General features: G+C 41.7%; 1 protein-coding gene across 1 annotated transcript; it reads left to right on the top strand.

The window, feature by feature from the left end:
• The first annotated feature begins 3139 nt into the window (after positions 1-3139).
• LOC139573669 (tumor protein p53-inducible nuclear protein 1-like) lies at positions 3140-14744 on the top strand. The gene is made up of 4 exons (XM_071397397.1): positions 3140-3350; positions 5667-5983; positions 10230-10716; positions 11893-14744. The coding sequence occupies exons 2-4, from the start codon at positions 5857-5859 to the stop codon at positions 12152-12154; spliced, it is 876 nt and encodes a 291-aa protein (XP_071253498.1). The 5' UTR covers positions 3140-3350; positions 5667-5856; the 3' UTR covers positions 12155-14744.
• Positions 14745-17649: the final 2905 nt, after the last annotated feature.

The following is a 17649-nucleotide window of genomic DNA, read 5'->3' as shown; positions in this document are numbered from 1 at the left end:
TAGATACTTTTGTACCTGTTTCCTCCAGCATCTTCATAAGGTCCTTTACTATTCTGGGATTGATTTCCACTTTTTCACACCAAAGTACGTTCATCTCAAGAAGAGCGAACACGTCTCCTTCCTGAGCGGTATGACGGCTGCGTGGTCCCATGGTGTTTATACTTGCGTACTATAGTTTGTACAGATATACATGGTACCTTCAGGCGTTTGGAAATTGCGCCCAAAGAGGAACCAGACTTGTGGAGGTCAAATTCTTTTTTTTCAGAGGTCTTGGCTGAGTTCTTTTGATTTTCCCATGATGTCAAGCAAAGAGGCACTGAGTTTGAAGGTAGGCCTTGAAATACATCCACAGGTACACCTCCAATTGACTCAAATGATGTCAATTAGCCTATCAGAAGCTTCTAAAGCCATGACGTCATTTTCTGGAATTTTCCAAGCTGTTTAAAGGCACAGTTAACTTAGTATGTAAACTTCTGACCCACTGGAATTGTGATACAGTGAAATAATCTGTCTGTAAACAATTGTTAGAAAAATGACTTGTGTCATGCACAAAGTAGGTGTCCTAACCGACTTGCCCAAACTATAGTTTGTTAACAAGAAATTTGTGGAGTGGTTGAAACACTTAGGTTGGAGTCATTAAATTTGTTTATGTAAACTTCCGACTTCAACTGTATAGCTGATTCACACTTAGATAACCTCACCTCTGAAAGATGGGGTGATGGGAAAATATTTGCCTTCCAGGAAGAGTTTGTCTCGGTGCTTACATAAACACCAACTGTGCCCTATGGTCCAGTGTAGAAAAAAACAGACTGCCCTAAAGGGAGAGGCCAGGGTGGCTGTGGCATAAGACAACACATATTCAGTTTATGGTCTCTACATTTTTTATGATGGCCTCATCCTACTCAGCACCAGTTGGGTGTTAAAAAATGTTTTGGTGTGAATGCTAGGTTGCACCTGTTGCACCAACCAAAAATAAGATTAGTCGTAGCTATATCCGGCTTAAGCGATGCGACTTCATGAGATTTGATGTTTCATAATTATGGTTGGTAGGCCATGGCAGTTCTAAACAATGATTTATATAAAGCCTGGATTGCTGATGCTATATATTGGCCATTGAGAGGCTTCGAAGCCACCGGTCTGCCATATTGGCACTCTGGATTAGGAGCAGTCCTCCATAGGAATGAATGGAATTCTACAGTATTTCAATTAAGTGTTTTAAGGACAAAATTACATGTATTTAACTATTTTTTTTGTAGTGGGGACAGTAACATTAGTACTCTCAACAACAAAAATACTTTAAGGAAAATGTATGCATTAAGGTGTCTATTATAGAAAACGAATGTAGACATTAATAAATGCATTTCTATAGCTTCCAAAATGTTTTACAATCGAGGAGTGCCATGATGGCTGCTCGCAGGGTTCAATACAACGCCCACTGTTAGTCATTCAGGGTTTAAACACCTAATTGGTTCTAAATTTTGCAGGGCATGTCCGTCCCATCACTTCACAAAGCTCATCACTATGCATGCACATTTTCTTAACCACAACTGGATGGATTCATCAATAATTACTCTGGGAATGAATATCACTGAATGATGGGAATATTGGAGTAAAGTAGGCTAATGCCATTGAAGACATTTATCATATTGTTACAGAAACTCCCAGTCATCCAACTGTTTTAAATGGCGTGTGTGTGGTCAGCAATCATTTCGGCGTTATTGTGCTGCTTTAATACAAGCGTGGGGACTCGTGTTGATAAATCAGTCATTTTTTGGGGGGTTTCACGGAATGTCCGTTTGAATAGTCTACAAGGCTCGGGAAATGTTTGCCAAATTGAGGTGTGTTTTCTAGCCTCAATAACGATTTGCTATTGGTATTTATTTTATATTAGTTGTGTTTGGCTTACTTATTAGTAAATAAAGAAAGACACTTATATGTCTGTCTATATGCCCACTGTGAATTTCAGTCTTACTTTCACCCTAATGGAATACTGGGCCAGCAATCCAGAACATTTTACGTCGGACGTAGAGTTACGACCCATTTACGACCAACTGGTGCAACCAGCCCCAGGAGGTCCTTTGTACAAACTGTCCTTAATCCGGTTTATGTATGGGGGTTGGTGTGCCATGTCTTGGGTCAGGTCCCTTTTCCCAATTTGCACCGCTTGAGGGATTGATGTGATTTGATTTTATTTGGATCTCTTTTAGTCCCCATTTATTCTAATCTTCCAAGAGTACTTAAACATTAAAATACAATTTATAATACAAACACATTTTCACACTATTACAAACGGGAATGGGGTGCTTTGTTGTACCCCTCACTGGTGACCTACATACTATGTATTGAGTGCACTGTCATATTTTTATCCCCTCTTTCTTTGTCTGGATCCTTTTTGTTTGTGAATCCAATGGCCCATTGTCCCAACAGAGGAGACATCCGTCCATCTAATTTTAGTGATTGCAACAACAAAAAACTTAGTGTAAAGTTAAAATCTATATTATTCATTATTGAATATATCCTTTTAGGGAGGGTGCAGAGCTGTCATTGCTTTGTAACATGGTCCCACACTTCTAAATTTGCTTTTATTCTTATGCAATTTATTCACCTCAGGATGAAATGTTGTGTTTTGGTACTTTTGATAATGTCACCTTCACATTAATAGAGCATTTGACTGTCACTGGACTACGGGGAGATGTTTATTGAGCGAAGGAAATGTTACAGGATGGCCTCATTGACCCTTTATAGACAGTTATATAACATAGGGTTATAAGCATTGTATAAACATGGTATAACGCATATTACAATATTGTTAATTTATAGCCTGCTGTTCATAAAGCTTGATTAATTAAGCCGGGAAATGGTAAAAAAAAAAAAAGGAAACACATGGGCGCTATTTTACACATCACAGGAAGTAAGGGTGCCTAGTCAAATATTTTGACAAGTTTGAAGACATACTTTTTGAAAAACACTCCCAAAAATGTGTGGGCTGGGCTTAGCCCAGTCTTTCTCTGGGGTGGGTCACGTGCGTTGGTGACAGTCTGTCAGAGCCAACAGCGGCGTATGATTGGCTTACAGATTTAATACAGGGCCCTCCCATAGGCTGCCCGAAAACACGTCACTCCGATCAGCTGTTAGTTCGCCTCAACAATAACAAAGGGAACAGTGGGACCTCGGAAAGGCTCGGAAAAGTAACGAACTGTGTTGTTCCGAAAACAAAGGTCCATGTACTAAATTTCTTCTGCGAAGAAAACTTTTTTTATATTCTCGAAAATATACAATCTACCTCAAAGTCTTAAGGATTTTATCACTAAATATCCGTCCTTTGCTGTTCACATCTTTTCTTGCCGCAGGTGAGTTTTTTGGGGGGTCTCTTTGTTGTCTGTTGTTGAAAAAACACACTGTTCTCTTTTGCAATTCAATTGTAGACCATTGATGACATTACTTTATTTACACAAGTACGGTTTAGCACAAATACATAGCCTATTTCCACAGTTTTTATGCACCAACAGTGTTTTGTGTAGCAAAAATAAGATTATCGGCCCATTTTTGCCAAATAAGAGTCAGACCGCAGTCTAATGAAAAGTTATTAAAATGGCAAGGTCTAGATGTCTACCTATCTATTGAAGGAGGAGCTATTTATATGCACAAAACAGAATTGTACTTTTTCAATTCAACTTTGCTTGAACATTGTAGGAGCTGCGACCCGCCTAAGAGGTGTAGGGTTACGCTAAACACCCTCCGCTTGTATGCTTGTCAACAAATCATCCTGCAAGCAGACAGCCTACCACGATTTGAAGTTGTTATTGAACCTAAAATGTGCCGTTTTTCATGTAAATCAATCAATAACATGTATTTATAAAGCCATTTGTACATCAGCAGTTGTACAAAGTGGTTATACAGAAACCAAGCCTAAAACCCCAGAGAGCAGGCAATGTAGATGTAGAAGCACGTTGAACAGACACTAACTTTACATTTTATTCATATTTTCAGTGATTTATATATTTTATTACAGAGCCAATATCTGGCATTTTGCTCTGGGTGGAACACTCATGGAGAATACCCATATGACGTAATCGTTACGGCTCCTAACGTTCTCTGTTCCAAGGTGTCGACGACAGGCCTCCAACCACCAACCATCCAAATACATACGACAAGAAAATGTTATCCAGTGAGCTCTCACATAACCTACCGTTTCATTCCGCAAATAATAATATTCTGTCTTTTTAATGGGCCCAATATTACGACGCTTTCATCCCCCCTCCGTGTTTGCTATCCGAATAGAGCCACCGTTCTGGGAAGAAAACAATGCTTGCAAGCGATATTTTGTTGAGGACGAACAGGTGCAGGAGATTATAACCCGGTTGCGTATTGGACATACTGTAGATAAAGTCCCATAGAAAAGCCCCCAGTCCCTCAACTTCATAGCACAGCTGCTCATTTTCTTTGTCGTTGAATCTAACAAATAAGAGGACATTGAATCAAAGAACGACGTGTTTGCATTCGCTTGCAGCCTACACATCTTCTGACGAATATGTTGATGTTAAGTAATATATGACAAACCTGTAATTCTGGCATAACGTGTGTTTGCCTGTAGCCTACCTGGCAGACCAGGTTTCAGTTTTTGTGTCAGGTCTACCAAACAGCATTCTTGTCCTTTTTGAACATTATCATAAAGAAGCTACTGTTGTTCTCTCAGCTTTTTAGATCTTACAAACCCACATATCTCGAATTATTGGCTGCACTGATCTGTATTTGTTTACCATAAATGTGTGCATGCATACAACTCATAGTTTACAATTGCACTGACAAATGTGGCTTCACAGCAGGAATTCAATGTTGTCTGGCAGAATAATGGTTGTTGTGTATCACTGATCTTGCTTCAGGTCAGGGGTCATAATGTATGACCTGAAAACAGTGTCACTGCTGCGCTGTATCCCTGGTGTGTCTGTGGGGGTAGTAGTTAACTTTATCAGCAGACAAATGCTGTCTGGCTTTTTACACTAGTCAGTGGGACTGGAGGTCTAATTGCAAAGAAAGGTCAGGCCTATACCACCAATACTGGACTGTATGGTCACAGAGAGTTGATCCCTAGGTGAAGATACAGCATAATCAGCACTATAGTGTGTGTTCTATAAAAGACCACCCTATTAGTGAACAAGCTGCTAGGTTACAGACCTATTAGGCCCACATATATTTGGCCAGTATGTCTATGTCAGTTGGCAGCTAGTTGATGATGGGTCTATTTCCATAATTTCCTTTGAGGGATGTCTGGTAGATAGGCAAATAATACCCACACCTGTAAACATTTACGACCACATACGGTGCCTCTGAAGTTTGTGACAGTTGTGAATGATCTGGCTACCCTTTTATATGTTTTATTATCGAGTATTAGAGATATATAAAACCTATTTATTGGCAGAGATGGTTTATATTGGACTGTCCTCTAAAACTAGTAAGCCAGAAATAAACATAGATGTCCTTCCAGTTCAGTCTGACCCATGTTTTCCTTCTGCCAATTGCCCAAAAGCCAAAGGATATTTGTATGCATCTCCCCCCTCCCTTTTCACACAGGTCTTTATAAGCTCATGTATATGGTCTCAAACGTGTCACTCAAGATCACAACGACTTATTCTCTCTCTTTCTCCCCCTCCCCTTTTGTCTCTCAGGTCCTTTGTAATTTTGCACACGCCGAGGTGAGCTGTGACCAGACTTTACACAGCTCCCCTCAGATGATAGACATCCGTACCTTATTGAAGCACTTTAGCACCTGCAGCTGATGACCAAAACGCCTGTTCCCCGTCCTCGCACCACTCAGCCCCCCCTTGCTCCCTCCGTGCTCCCCCGAGGAGTACCAGTATGTTCCAGAGGCTCACCAGTGTCCTGTTCGGGGACGATGTGGAGGAGGTGAGCGGAGGAGGCCCCGTAGAACAGGGCTTTGGCCAGAAGGAGGAGGATGAAGAGTGGATCCTGGTGGACTATCTGGGTGAGTTTCAGAACATACACGTACACAGACGAAACATACACAGACATAAACACTAAAATACACAAACAAAAATGCAAATACACACTCTAAACACAAACAACCCCTCACACACCATAACCTCTGGGTATCCATGTACAAAACGGGTCAGATGGGTTCAACAGTGAGCATCATTTCCATACAGTCACATGGTGGGAACTTCACTACCTTTTAAAAGTCAACTGATCAAATCAAATAGTATTTGTCACATGCGCCAAATACAACAGTTATAGGACCTTACAGTGAAATGCTTACTTACAAGCCCATAACCTACAATGCTGTTTTAAGAAAATACCTTTAAAAAAAGTAAGAGATAAGAATAACAAATAATTAAAGAGGAGCAGTAAATAACAATAGCGTGGCTATATACAGGGGGTACCGGTACAGAGTCAATGTGTGGGGGCACCGGTGTCGAGGTAATATGTACATGTAGGTATAGTTATTAAAGTGACTATGCATAGATGATAACAGAGAGTAGCAGCAGCGTAGAAGGGATGGGGGGGGGTATAATGCAAATAGTCTGGGTAGCCATTTGATTAGCTGTTCAGGAGTCTTATAGCTTGGGGGTAGAAGCTGTTTAGAAGCCTCCTGGACTTGGTGCTCCGGTATCGCTTGCCGTGCGGTAGCAGAGAGAACAGTCCATGACTAGGGTGGCTGGAGTCTTGGACAATTTTTAGTGCCTTCCTCTGACACCGCCTGGTATAGAGGTCTTGGATGGCAGGAAGCTTGGCACCGGTGATGTACTGGGCCGTACGCACTACCCTCTGTAGTTCCTTGCAGTCGGAGGCTGAGCAGTTGCCATACCAGGCAGTGATGCAACCCGTCAGGATGGTCTCGATGGTGCAGCTTTAATACACTTTGAGGATCTGTGGATCCATGCCAAATCTTTTCAGTCTCCTGAGGGGGAATAGGTTTTGTCGTGCCCTCTTCACGACTGTCTTGGTGTGTTTGCACCATGTTCGTTTGTTGGTGATGTGGACGCCAAGGAACTTGAAGCTCTATGCAAATTGGAGTGGGTCTTGGGTTTCTGGGATAATGGTGTTGATGTGAGCCATGACCAGCCTTTCAAAGCGTTTCATGGCTACAGACATGAGTGCTACGGGTCGGAAGTCATTTAGGCAGGTTACCTTAGTGTTCTTGGGCACAGGGACTATGGTGGTCTGCTTGAAACATGTTGGTATTACAGACTCCAACAGGGAGAGGTTGAAAATGTTAGTGAAGACACTTGCCAGTTGGTCAGCGCATGCTCGGAGTACACGTCCTGGTAATCCATCTGGCCCTGCGGTCTTGTGAATGTTGACCTGTTTAAAGGTCTTACTCACATCGGCTGCGGAGAGTGTGATCAAACAGTCATCCGGAACAGCTGATGCTCTCATGCGTGTTTCAGTGTTACTTGCCTCAAAGCGAGCATAGAAGTTATTTAGCTCGTGTCACTGGGCAGCTCTCGGCTGTGCTTCCCTTTGTAGTCTGTAATAGTTTGCAAGCCCTGCCACATCCGACGAGCGTCGGAGCCGGTGTAGTATGATTATATGCCACTGCAGCATTTGTTTTTCCATGTGAGCATATTATCAGATATTACATCTCATAAACATCTATGAACTGACCTTATCAAACTGCTTGGCTATGCAGTCCTTAGGTGCCTTGTAGTCTCCATAAACCGATGCAACCTAAGTTCACCTGTACAAATGCAGACACAAGGATGCTACTCTAAGCCCTGGCAAGGTTCCCAATATCCATACACACAAAAACAAATACACGTGTGCCCATACATGCATGGTTCTACACATATACAGTATATTAATTCTGCTCAATAACACACACACACACCTGGCACACACTTGTTCTTTGGGGGGAGGGGAGTGCATCCAGCCCGTCTGTCCCTGACACATCTCATATTCCACAAGTGTGTGAATATTCAAGGTGTGAGAGACTGAATCCTGCTGGCCCACTTCTGTATGGGGGAGGGGAGGGTGGTGGAAGGGATATGGGGCAGTATATGGGCAATATGTCTGTAATCGGGTCAAACAAAAGCATGGGGGGCTAAGGGGAGGAAGATAAAAATAGGCCTGGTAGTTGCAATTCTGGGCTCTGAGGAGTGAGATGTGTGGGCCCAGCAGAATTCCCCTCCAGAATGGCCCCCAGTCGGTAACACTGTCTATGACCCAAACCACTGGGGGTTAATGCATTCATAGCGTCGTCTGTCACGCCATAATTCGTTATAGGACTTGTCTTACATATGTAGCTCATGGCCTCTTACGACAACCTTTGGAAAATGCATTAAGGCTGACAATGTGCTCATAAACCATGTGACACATCATTCATTACAGGTGTTCCATGTAAATGCTTGAATGCCTATAAAAGCATTCATAATGATTTACAAACAGGTGGTTGATATATTACCCTACAGTCCAGCACTCTGTAGCCTTACCCAAACTGTTATAACCCTTTGTTACTACATGATCATAGAATAATTATTAATCTGATCACTTTATAGTGAATCTCTAATATCAGCTGATACATGGTATCATAAACCCTTTGTTACGTGTCTGTTTTATAGAACTGTTAGAGTGAATGCAGTAAGCAGACACTTGAGGTCAGATGTTTTGTCTCTGACCTATTTTACAGTAGGGATTGATTCCACACACTTAAAGTGTGTACTACTTAGTGTGTACGAGCTGTATTCCTGGCACACCTCAACACCTCAAGTGGCACAAGTCTCCTACTTCTTCTAAACTGCTAATCTATTATATCAATGGCGTAGATTGCTTTCCTTCCCCCTTCCTGTGTGTGTGCACACACACACACACACACAAGGTGGGTGGTGAGAGGATTACAGGTCCTAATTAGCCTTACAGAGACAGTGATGAGGAATGTAAGCTGTATTAGGGTTCTGCTGCGTTGCTTAGCGGCTAAGATAAGGGTGTGTGTCGGCACAATTTTTGTAATTTTTTTTAGTTAACAAGGTGGCTGCACTGCTGCTGACATGCGTGACAGAGAAAGATGAGGATGGGAACTGGTGTCCTTGGGAGTGGGTGTATTTATATCACACATGTACACCATAACACACTCAGAAATGAACACAACACAGCTATACACACACATCATCTGAAAAGGAAAGAGAGGAAAACTTTCATGATCATCACACACAAGGGAACACATCCAATATACACACACACACACACACACACACACACACACACACACACACACACACACACACACACACACACACACAGAGAACACTGTTAATACACAAAGAACACTATTAATACACAAAGAACACAGAGGAAAACACCTACACACACATGTACATGCACACACTCAGCTGTTTATCAGAGATTCTGTCCCCCCCCAAAAAAGACAGTCAGCTTTAAACTTTGGCCAGGAATGAAGATTTGGCCAGACGTCCGTGCGGGCCATTTTTAGTATTATGGGAAACCAAACAGCAATCTGCTGGCTTTGATTCCCATCTGGTATCAAGTTGCTTTTTCCATCATACTTCCCATATGGCAGTGTATTATTCTGACTTATTAGTGCACTATTGACAGTAACACCACCGAGTCTCAAAGCAAGACATGCTATATAGCCCAGGCATGCAGTGAATGCAACTTCTCGCTCCAGCCAAACCACCTCATTTAACTTGATTAGATTTATTCTATTTAAACTTAGTTTCTCTCCTATCCTTTTGAGATAGTTAGTTAGTGGAAAAATGTGTTTTGGTGCATTCTAGAGTTGGGAAAGACTGGAAAGCATTTGACAGCAGTTTGGTAGAGGGAGTTGCTGATGCTGCTTGATCCTATGAGTGACAGCTCTTGCGCACACACACTAGTATCTTGGGTCAGGCATGTTATTCTGACAGACAGAACACTGCTCTGTGCCTGTAGGGCTTTGACACCTATGCATCAGGGGAAAGATGTTTTTTGTTTTGATCGCTAAAGCCATTTTCTCTGTGCCACATTGCCCCCTAAAGTCATGTTAGGGTATTGCATATGAGTTGTTATCCCACCCAGGTTGAGCTCAAGAACATCATATAGCATTTTTACATTTTGCTACAGGGAGTTTTTTTTATCGCCAATTCTAAAACTCAATGGTTGTAAAACACATTTTCACACACATACCCTACATGCTTTGGCAAACATAAACTTTCCATTTCTTATTTGAATGTTAATTGTGCTGATGTATCCTAACCAATCCCTGCCTTTCTCCCCAGCCGAGGCCTGCTCTAGCCCCTGTGGTGATGGCTTGTCTGAGGTGGACCTGACTTCGGAGGAGGAGGAGGACCTTGTGGTCGTCCCCTCTCCCATCGCCAGCTCCCCCATCCGCTATGCCTCCTGCTCCTCCCTGGACTCCACCGCCGACACCGAGGATGGGGGTCCCGAGGAAGAGGAGGAGGAGGAGGAAGAGGGGGGTTTCCAGTGCCTGGAGGCCTGTTCTCTAGAGGAGAGCTGGTTCGTCACTCCCCCACCCTGCTTCAGCGGGGGGAGGAGGGGCAAGCCTATGGTACTAGAGACCAGCCCCCTGGAGAACCTGCTGATAGAACACCCCAGCATGTCTGTGTACACCACCCACTGTCCCCCACGACTCTCCCTCAACCTCCCTCTCTCCCTCAACCTCAATCTCTGCCTCCCCCTTGTTGACGCACCTGCCGCCGTAGTCAAGGAGCCGGGACGACGTTTGCTTGACACCCCCTGCCACAGGTAGGATTTGTTGCTGCAAAAATTCTGGCAGTAGTGTTTCATCACCTACATTTAGTGAATTTATGCTTAACCTCTACGGGATCGGTGTCCCTATTCCAGGACGGTTGAGCTAACGTGCACTAATGTGATTAACATGACGTTGTAAGTAACAAGAACATTTCCCAGGACATAGACATGTCTTATATGGGCAGAAAACTTACATTCTTGTTAATCTAACTGCACTGTCCAATTTACAGTAGCTATTACAGTGAAACAATACCATGCTATTGTTTGAGGAGTGCACAACAACAAACTTTTCACGGCAACTGGTTTGATACATTCACCTCTGAAGGTAAATAATGTACTTACATTCAGTAATCTTGCTCTGATTTGTCATCCTGAGAGTCCCAGATGTGTGAAAGTTAGTGTGTAAGCTAATGATCCATCATGTATGATATTCCTGGGAGTGTGTAAACATTTTTTTTAAAATAAATATTCTCTATATTTATGTACTTCAAAATGTATCAATTAACCAATTTGGCACATTTGGGCAGACTTGATGCAAAATATTGTCCAGTATTGCAATGCTTCACTGGATCAATCTGAAACGTTGCCCACACACTGCAAAATCTAAATTGCGCCTAAACTGCAATATTATATGATGGCCTTTCTTTTGCATTTCAATGATGGAGAAACATTTTTTATTTTTTTTGTATTATCTTTTACTAGATGTAATGTGTTTATATTTGTTAGATGAGATGTTAGCTCTAATGTGTTATATAATATATTTTTTGGGGGGCAGGTAGCCTAGTGGTTTGAGCGTTGTGACAGTAACTGAAAGGTTGCTGGATCGAATCCACAAACTGACAAGGTAAAAATCTGTCGTTCTGCCCCTGAGCAAGACAGTTAACCCACTGTTCCCTGGTAGGCCGTCATTGTAAATAAGAATTTGTTCTTAACTGACTTGCCTAGTTAAATAAAGGTTAAATGAAAAAATGTGAATGTAAAAAATATTCTCCTACATTAATTTCACATTTACACAAACTTCAAAGTGTTTCCTTTTAAAATGGTATCAAGAATATGCATATCCTTGCTTCAGGTCCTGACAGGTAGTTAGATTTGTCATTTTAGGCGGAAATTGAAGAAGAAAAAAACATGGATTAACCAGTCCAGCCCCCTTCCTGTCTCCCCCTATAGGCCAGAGACGGTAGTGCAGCGCAGAGCCGGGCTCCATGCTGGCTGCTATGCGGCAGCCGTCTCAGCCCGGGCCTCAGGCCTCCTAGACCAGGCCCAGCATCATGGACGCCTGACCCAAAGGGTACGTGGCGCCGCCCAGCACCAGCTCCTCTCCCGCAACGCCCTACGCCGCCTCAACCTGCTGCGTACTGGAGGGCCCAAGCAGGCCAAGACCACCACCACCTATCTACACCAGCCTGGCCAGAGGCACCTCAACTACTGAGGTCCTGGCCCTATCCATTACCCTCCATCCATCAATTCATCCATCTGTCTCAACCTGGATCCACGAAAAGAGTTCATCCTGCAACATGCTCTCCATCTTCCCTCCGTCCACCGATCCTCCACTCTGGAATGAAGAGACGTGATGAGGACTCCTTTAGAATCAATGCCATCGGTCACTTTACTCCGCTGCAGGTTCCCACCACCACATGGTAACTGGGAGAGACTGGTTCAATCAGATATTACACCTGTGGTGACACTCTCCGCTTTCACCCACTCTGCAATGGTTGTGTGATGTCATAGTGTGGCTGTATGCTGCCATAGAATGGTTGTGTGATGTCATTGATTGATATCATGGAGTTGCTTGTATGCTGTCGTAGTGACATTGTAAGTGATGTCATTGAGTTGTTGTATGCTGTCATAGAGTGGTTGTGTGCTATCAGAAGGGTGTTTGTGTCTTAATAGAATGACTGTGATGTCTTTAGAGTAGGAGTAGGCATTTAGAAAAGAAGCATGTCTTTCACTTGTAATTAGGACAGTTTATTAACAAAGTTGTTTCTCATGTCCCTCCAATGAAATTGCTTCCTCTATCACTTCATGGCAAACTAATATAATTTGTCATTCTGATGGCCACAACTTACTTTTCAAAATCATCACTCCCCTCTCTTGACTAAGGGTGAACCTGCCTTGAACTTAGTAATTCAGTACTTTCACAATATTGTTTGAGAAAATGTTGGTCAAATACTGGGTTAAATATCACTAAACGCCTTGTTATAAAAGTAGAATTTAAGATGAAAAATAAATATAAAATGTATTTAAAAAAAACTTCCAAAATATTTTTTAAAAGAAAAAAACATATATTACATATCAGTATGAAGTTAGTATGAGCGTTTATCTACATAGGTATGTTTGTAAGCGGCGGTTTGACTATGTTAGTGTGTGATTTGTTGCATGGTTGTATAGCGCTAGAAAACAGAAGAATTTTTTTTTTTTTGTATCTTATCTCTCATTGTTCTAAATCTGCAGTCCACTTCTCAGGGTCATAGCCAATCACCTTTACACTTTACTAAAATGCAGATTACTTGACGAATGTTAATTGTCTTTGTACATACTGGAGACCTTCCAAATTTGTCATAGTGTGCTTTGCCTTGTGGTAATGTTTGTGATCAATAATTGACCTTTTAAAAGAATCGTGTGCGTCTCGAGAAAATTGAATTTGAACGTTTGCTTGTCCAAGGACTGTGAAAATGAACTCCTACTCTCTCAATCGACTGTTATAACCCCAAGATGGAGTGAAACTATAAGTCTTTTTCATTTGTTTATATATTTTTTCTGTGTACTTTCCATTGTTTTGAGTTAGATATTTACCCTGTTCTTTATTTGCTTAGTTAAATAACTTAGTAATATTATGTTAAAATGTCAACCAAAAAGTAGCGGCAAACTCTAACCTTGCAATAGTTTATATTACTATTGTTTTTGCTTTTACAGTATATTCTCCTTTACTTTAACAATGATTGCAAATTGGAGACTTTGTGTTCTGATATGGTCAAGTTTGTGACAACATGAATCTGTGCGCTCTTGTGGTAAGAAAGCACAGAGAGACACAATTCAAACACCTAAGTAGCCTATTTTAAGTTTCACAAAACCTCTAAATGTCAAGTATCCAGGACAAACTCAATAATTTACATGACCTTATATTATGACCTAATATCATCTGTTTCTTTGTACTTATTGGGGGAAATACACAGTACATACATATTCAGATGTATTTAGTGTGGTAGCATTAAGAAGCACTAAGGTGGTTTTGTCTATATAGTTGTAAACTGATTATAGTGAAGTGATTTAAGCCTAGTCATTGTATTTGTGTATCTTTTTTATTTTCAGATGTCTCAGATTGCAAAACTTGCATCATTTGACGCATCAATTTTTGTACTGCATTGTTGTGACACGGGCAACGAGACGAAGGGAATGGAGGAGATGGCTAAGTCCTCATTTTTGATGTGTGAAGCTGGAAGGAGCCATTTTGTTTTGTCCTCAGCTGTCTGTATGAGCTCTTGATGATAATAACAGGGATTTGTATTTTGTTTTATGCCTTGAATTTGTTGTGGATCACGTGCCTTCCAGGTTAAACAGTATAATGACAATGCATTAATGAAGAACTTGAACTGTTGTCCAAAGGGACAACACATACAAAAGCAAATCAACTATGCACACAGGAGGTAGCTTCTCTTTGTGAACCACCCAGCCCATTTTCAGCTTTTATACACAAATGTAGCAAACCTGTTTTCTCCTGTGTGAAGAATATTTGGTGGCATTTTTTTTTTACTACGTGTTAGACTTTTGCTTTGATTTAGTTTACTGGAATAATACAGGACTTTGCCAAAAAAAGTGTAGGAATTTGAGCGTTAACTGTTATTTATCTACTTAACTGATCGCGTTATTTGTATTTTGGATGTATGAGAGATCAATTCACTCTGTTTTTATGGTCAGCAAAATTTGCAAATGAGAATGTGGTAGTCTGTTCTAAAACTGTAATACATGATCTGTTGTCATGATGTAAGCCACAGTCTACAATAAATGTTTTCATACACACACTCTTGTGTTTCTGTCCATTTGATCCATTTAACCTTTATTCTACCAGGTTTATTCAACTATGATGAAATCTCTTTTGCAAGAAAGACCCGCCAGCCAGCCTAGACTTTATTTCCAAAACAAGCCCTTTATAGCACTGAGCTGAGACAGCTTTGATGTTACTTTCAGTATGACATTCTCATGAGTTCTGAATAAAGAGCACATAACAGCTTTGCACAGCAATATTAAAGCCTAATAAAATGTTTAAAAGATGGACTTCATCAAACAATTGAGAACAAGTTATCATAAATGTTTGACCAATCACAACAGAGCAAAGTAGTTGGCAGGAAGATCTTCAATAACTAAACTAAACGTCCCTTTTTCAGGACCCTGTCTTTCAAAGATAATTATTAAAAATCCAAATAACTTCACAGATCTTCATTGTAAATGGTTTAAACACGGTTTCCCATGCTTGTTCAATGAACTATAAGCAATTAATGAACATGCACCTGTGGAGCGGTCGTTAAGACACTAACAGCTTACAGACAGTAGGCAATTAAGGTCACAGTATTGAAAACTTAGGACACTAAAGAGGCCTTTCTACTGACTCTGAAAAACACCAAAAGAAAGATGCCCAGGGTCCTTGCTCATCTGCTTTAACGTGCCTTAGCCATGATGCAAGGAGGCATGAGGACTGCAGATGTGGCCAGGGCAATAAATTGCAATGTCCGTACTGTGAGACGCCTAAGACAGAGCTACAGGGAGACAGGACGGACAGCTGATCACCCTCTTAGTGGCATACCACGTGTAACAACACCTGCACAGGATCGGTACATCCGAACCTCACACCTGCGGGACAGGCACAGGATGGCAATAACAACTGCCCGAGTTACACCAGGAACGCACAATCCCTCCATCAGTGCTCAGACTGTCCGCAATAGGCTGAGAGAGGCTGGACTGAGGGCTTGTAAGCCTGTTGTAAGGCAGGTCCTCACCAGACATCACCAGCAACAATGCCGCCTATGGGCACAAACCCACCGTCGCTGAACCAGACAGGACTGGCAAAAAGTGCTCTTCACTGACGAGTTGCGGTTTTGTCTCACCAGGGGTGATGTTCGGATTTGCATTTATTGTCGAAGGAATGAGCGTCACACCGAGGCCTGTACTCTGGTGCGGGATCGATTTGGAGGTGCAGGGCCCGTCATGGTCTGGGGCGGTGTGTCACAGCATCATCGGACTGAGCTTGTTGTCATTGCAGGCAATCTCAACGCTGTGTGTTACAGGGAAGACATCCTCCTCCCTCATGTGGTACCCTTCCTGCAGGCTCATCCTGACATGACCCTCCAGCATTGCAATGCCACCAGCCATACTGCTTGTTCTGTGCATGATTTCCTGCAAGACAGGAATGTCAGTGTTCTGCCATGGTCAGCGAAGAGCCCGGATCTCAATCCCATTGAGCACGTCTGGGACCTGTTGGATCGGAGGGCTAGGGCCATTCCCCCCAGAAATGTCCGGGAACTTGCAGGTGACTTGGTGGAAGAGTGGGGTAACATCTCACAGCAAGAACTGGCAAATCTGGTGTTTTCCATGAGGAGGAGATGCACTGCAGTACTTAATGCAGCTGGTGGCCACACCAAATACTGACTGTTACTTTTTATTTTGACCCACCCCCCCTCCTTTGTTCAGGGACACATTATTCCATTTCTATTAGTCACATGTCTGTGGAACTTGTTCAGTTTATGTCTCAGTTGTTGAATCTTGTTATGTTCATACAAATATTTACACATGTTAGGTTTGCTGAAAATAAACACAGTTGACAGTGAGAGGACATTTCTTTTTTTTGCTGAGTTTATTACGAACAAACAACTGATTCAACACTTTAGGAAATAAACAGTGACCCAGAAAATAATAACTCTGATAAAATAATCCTATACACTTGTTTTAAAGGCTATAAAATGGAATAATGACTAATGTTTATTGTGTGTTGAAATCTGAGGGGTATGCTACGAAGTGGGATCAATCAGTTGGCCAGCTAAGCAACCAGAAATAACTGTTGATTTTCTGATTCATTAAAAAGGCTAAACTTTATGCTTTTGGTTGTTGAGTCAATTAGACCATGCCCATTTCAAGCTTAAAAAAATGAAAAAAAACAAGTTATTTCAGAATATTTAGGTATGTAACTCCTTGATCCTGCTTTACTATATACGGTATAGGCAAACATGGTTTAGTAAGAAACTGTGGTATAGGTATACATGATACTACCCTCTGGGGGTCGATGTCACTATTTGGACGGGTCCAGCAGTCTTATCTTGGTATGACAAATAATGCATTAGCTAGAAGAGGAGTGGAAAAAAGAAAGCTTCAACCTAGCTCAATCTATGTACAATAACAATAAGCATATAATCTCTGCGTTGAAACGTGTAAAAATCTTCCTGTTTCAATATGACAGTGCTCCACGCTATCTTAATCTCGGGTTGTTTACATTTTGAAGGAAGACCACGTTGTTTCTCCTGACCCTCCTCTGATTGGCTAAGCGAGTTTGAAACCCCTCCCATAGGTGGACCTGTAATACGGAAGTGTTTTTCTTGCAGCGAAAAAATAAGAAAATAGAGTATAAACGTTTTTTTATATATACTTGACCAAGTGTAAAGGCTAACTCAGCGCCTACTGCGTCATTTAAGGTTAACCGGAAAATAAGGAACGCGCCCTTTTTTCCCCAAAATATAAATGAAACCCCTCTTGTGCAAAGTAGATCCACCATCCATACAAAGTCGATGAGTGCTAGTCTTTAATAATGATTGCAAACACGTGATCAAATGTATTAACTCCCGGGAAATAAAACAGAATGTTCGCTTTCTTATTTGCAATAAATGGAATTCAGATTTGAACATTTAGCGCGTTTAAATGAACCGGGAACACACATGCGCA

The sequence above is a fragment of the Salvelinus alpinus genome, chromosome 4, assembly GCF_045679555.1.
Source record: "Salvelinus alpinus chromosome 4, SLU_Salpinus.1, whole genome shotgun sequence".
Taxonomy (NCBI): domain Eukaryota; kingdom Metazoa; phylum Chordata; class Actinopteri; order Salmoniformes; family Salmonidae; genus Salvelinus; species Salvelinus alpinus.
The sequence above is the reverse complement of the archived record's forward strand: the minus strand, read 5'-3'. Positions and strand labels throughout refer to the sequence as shown.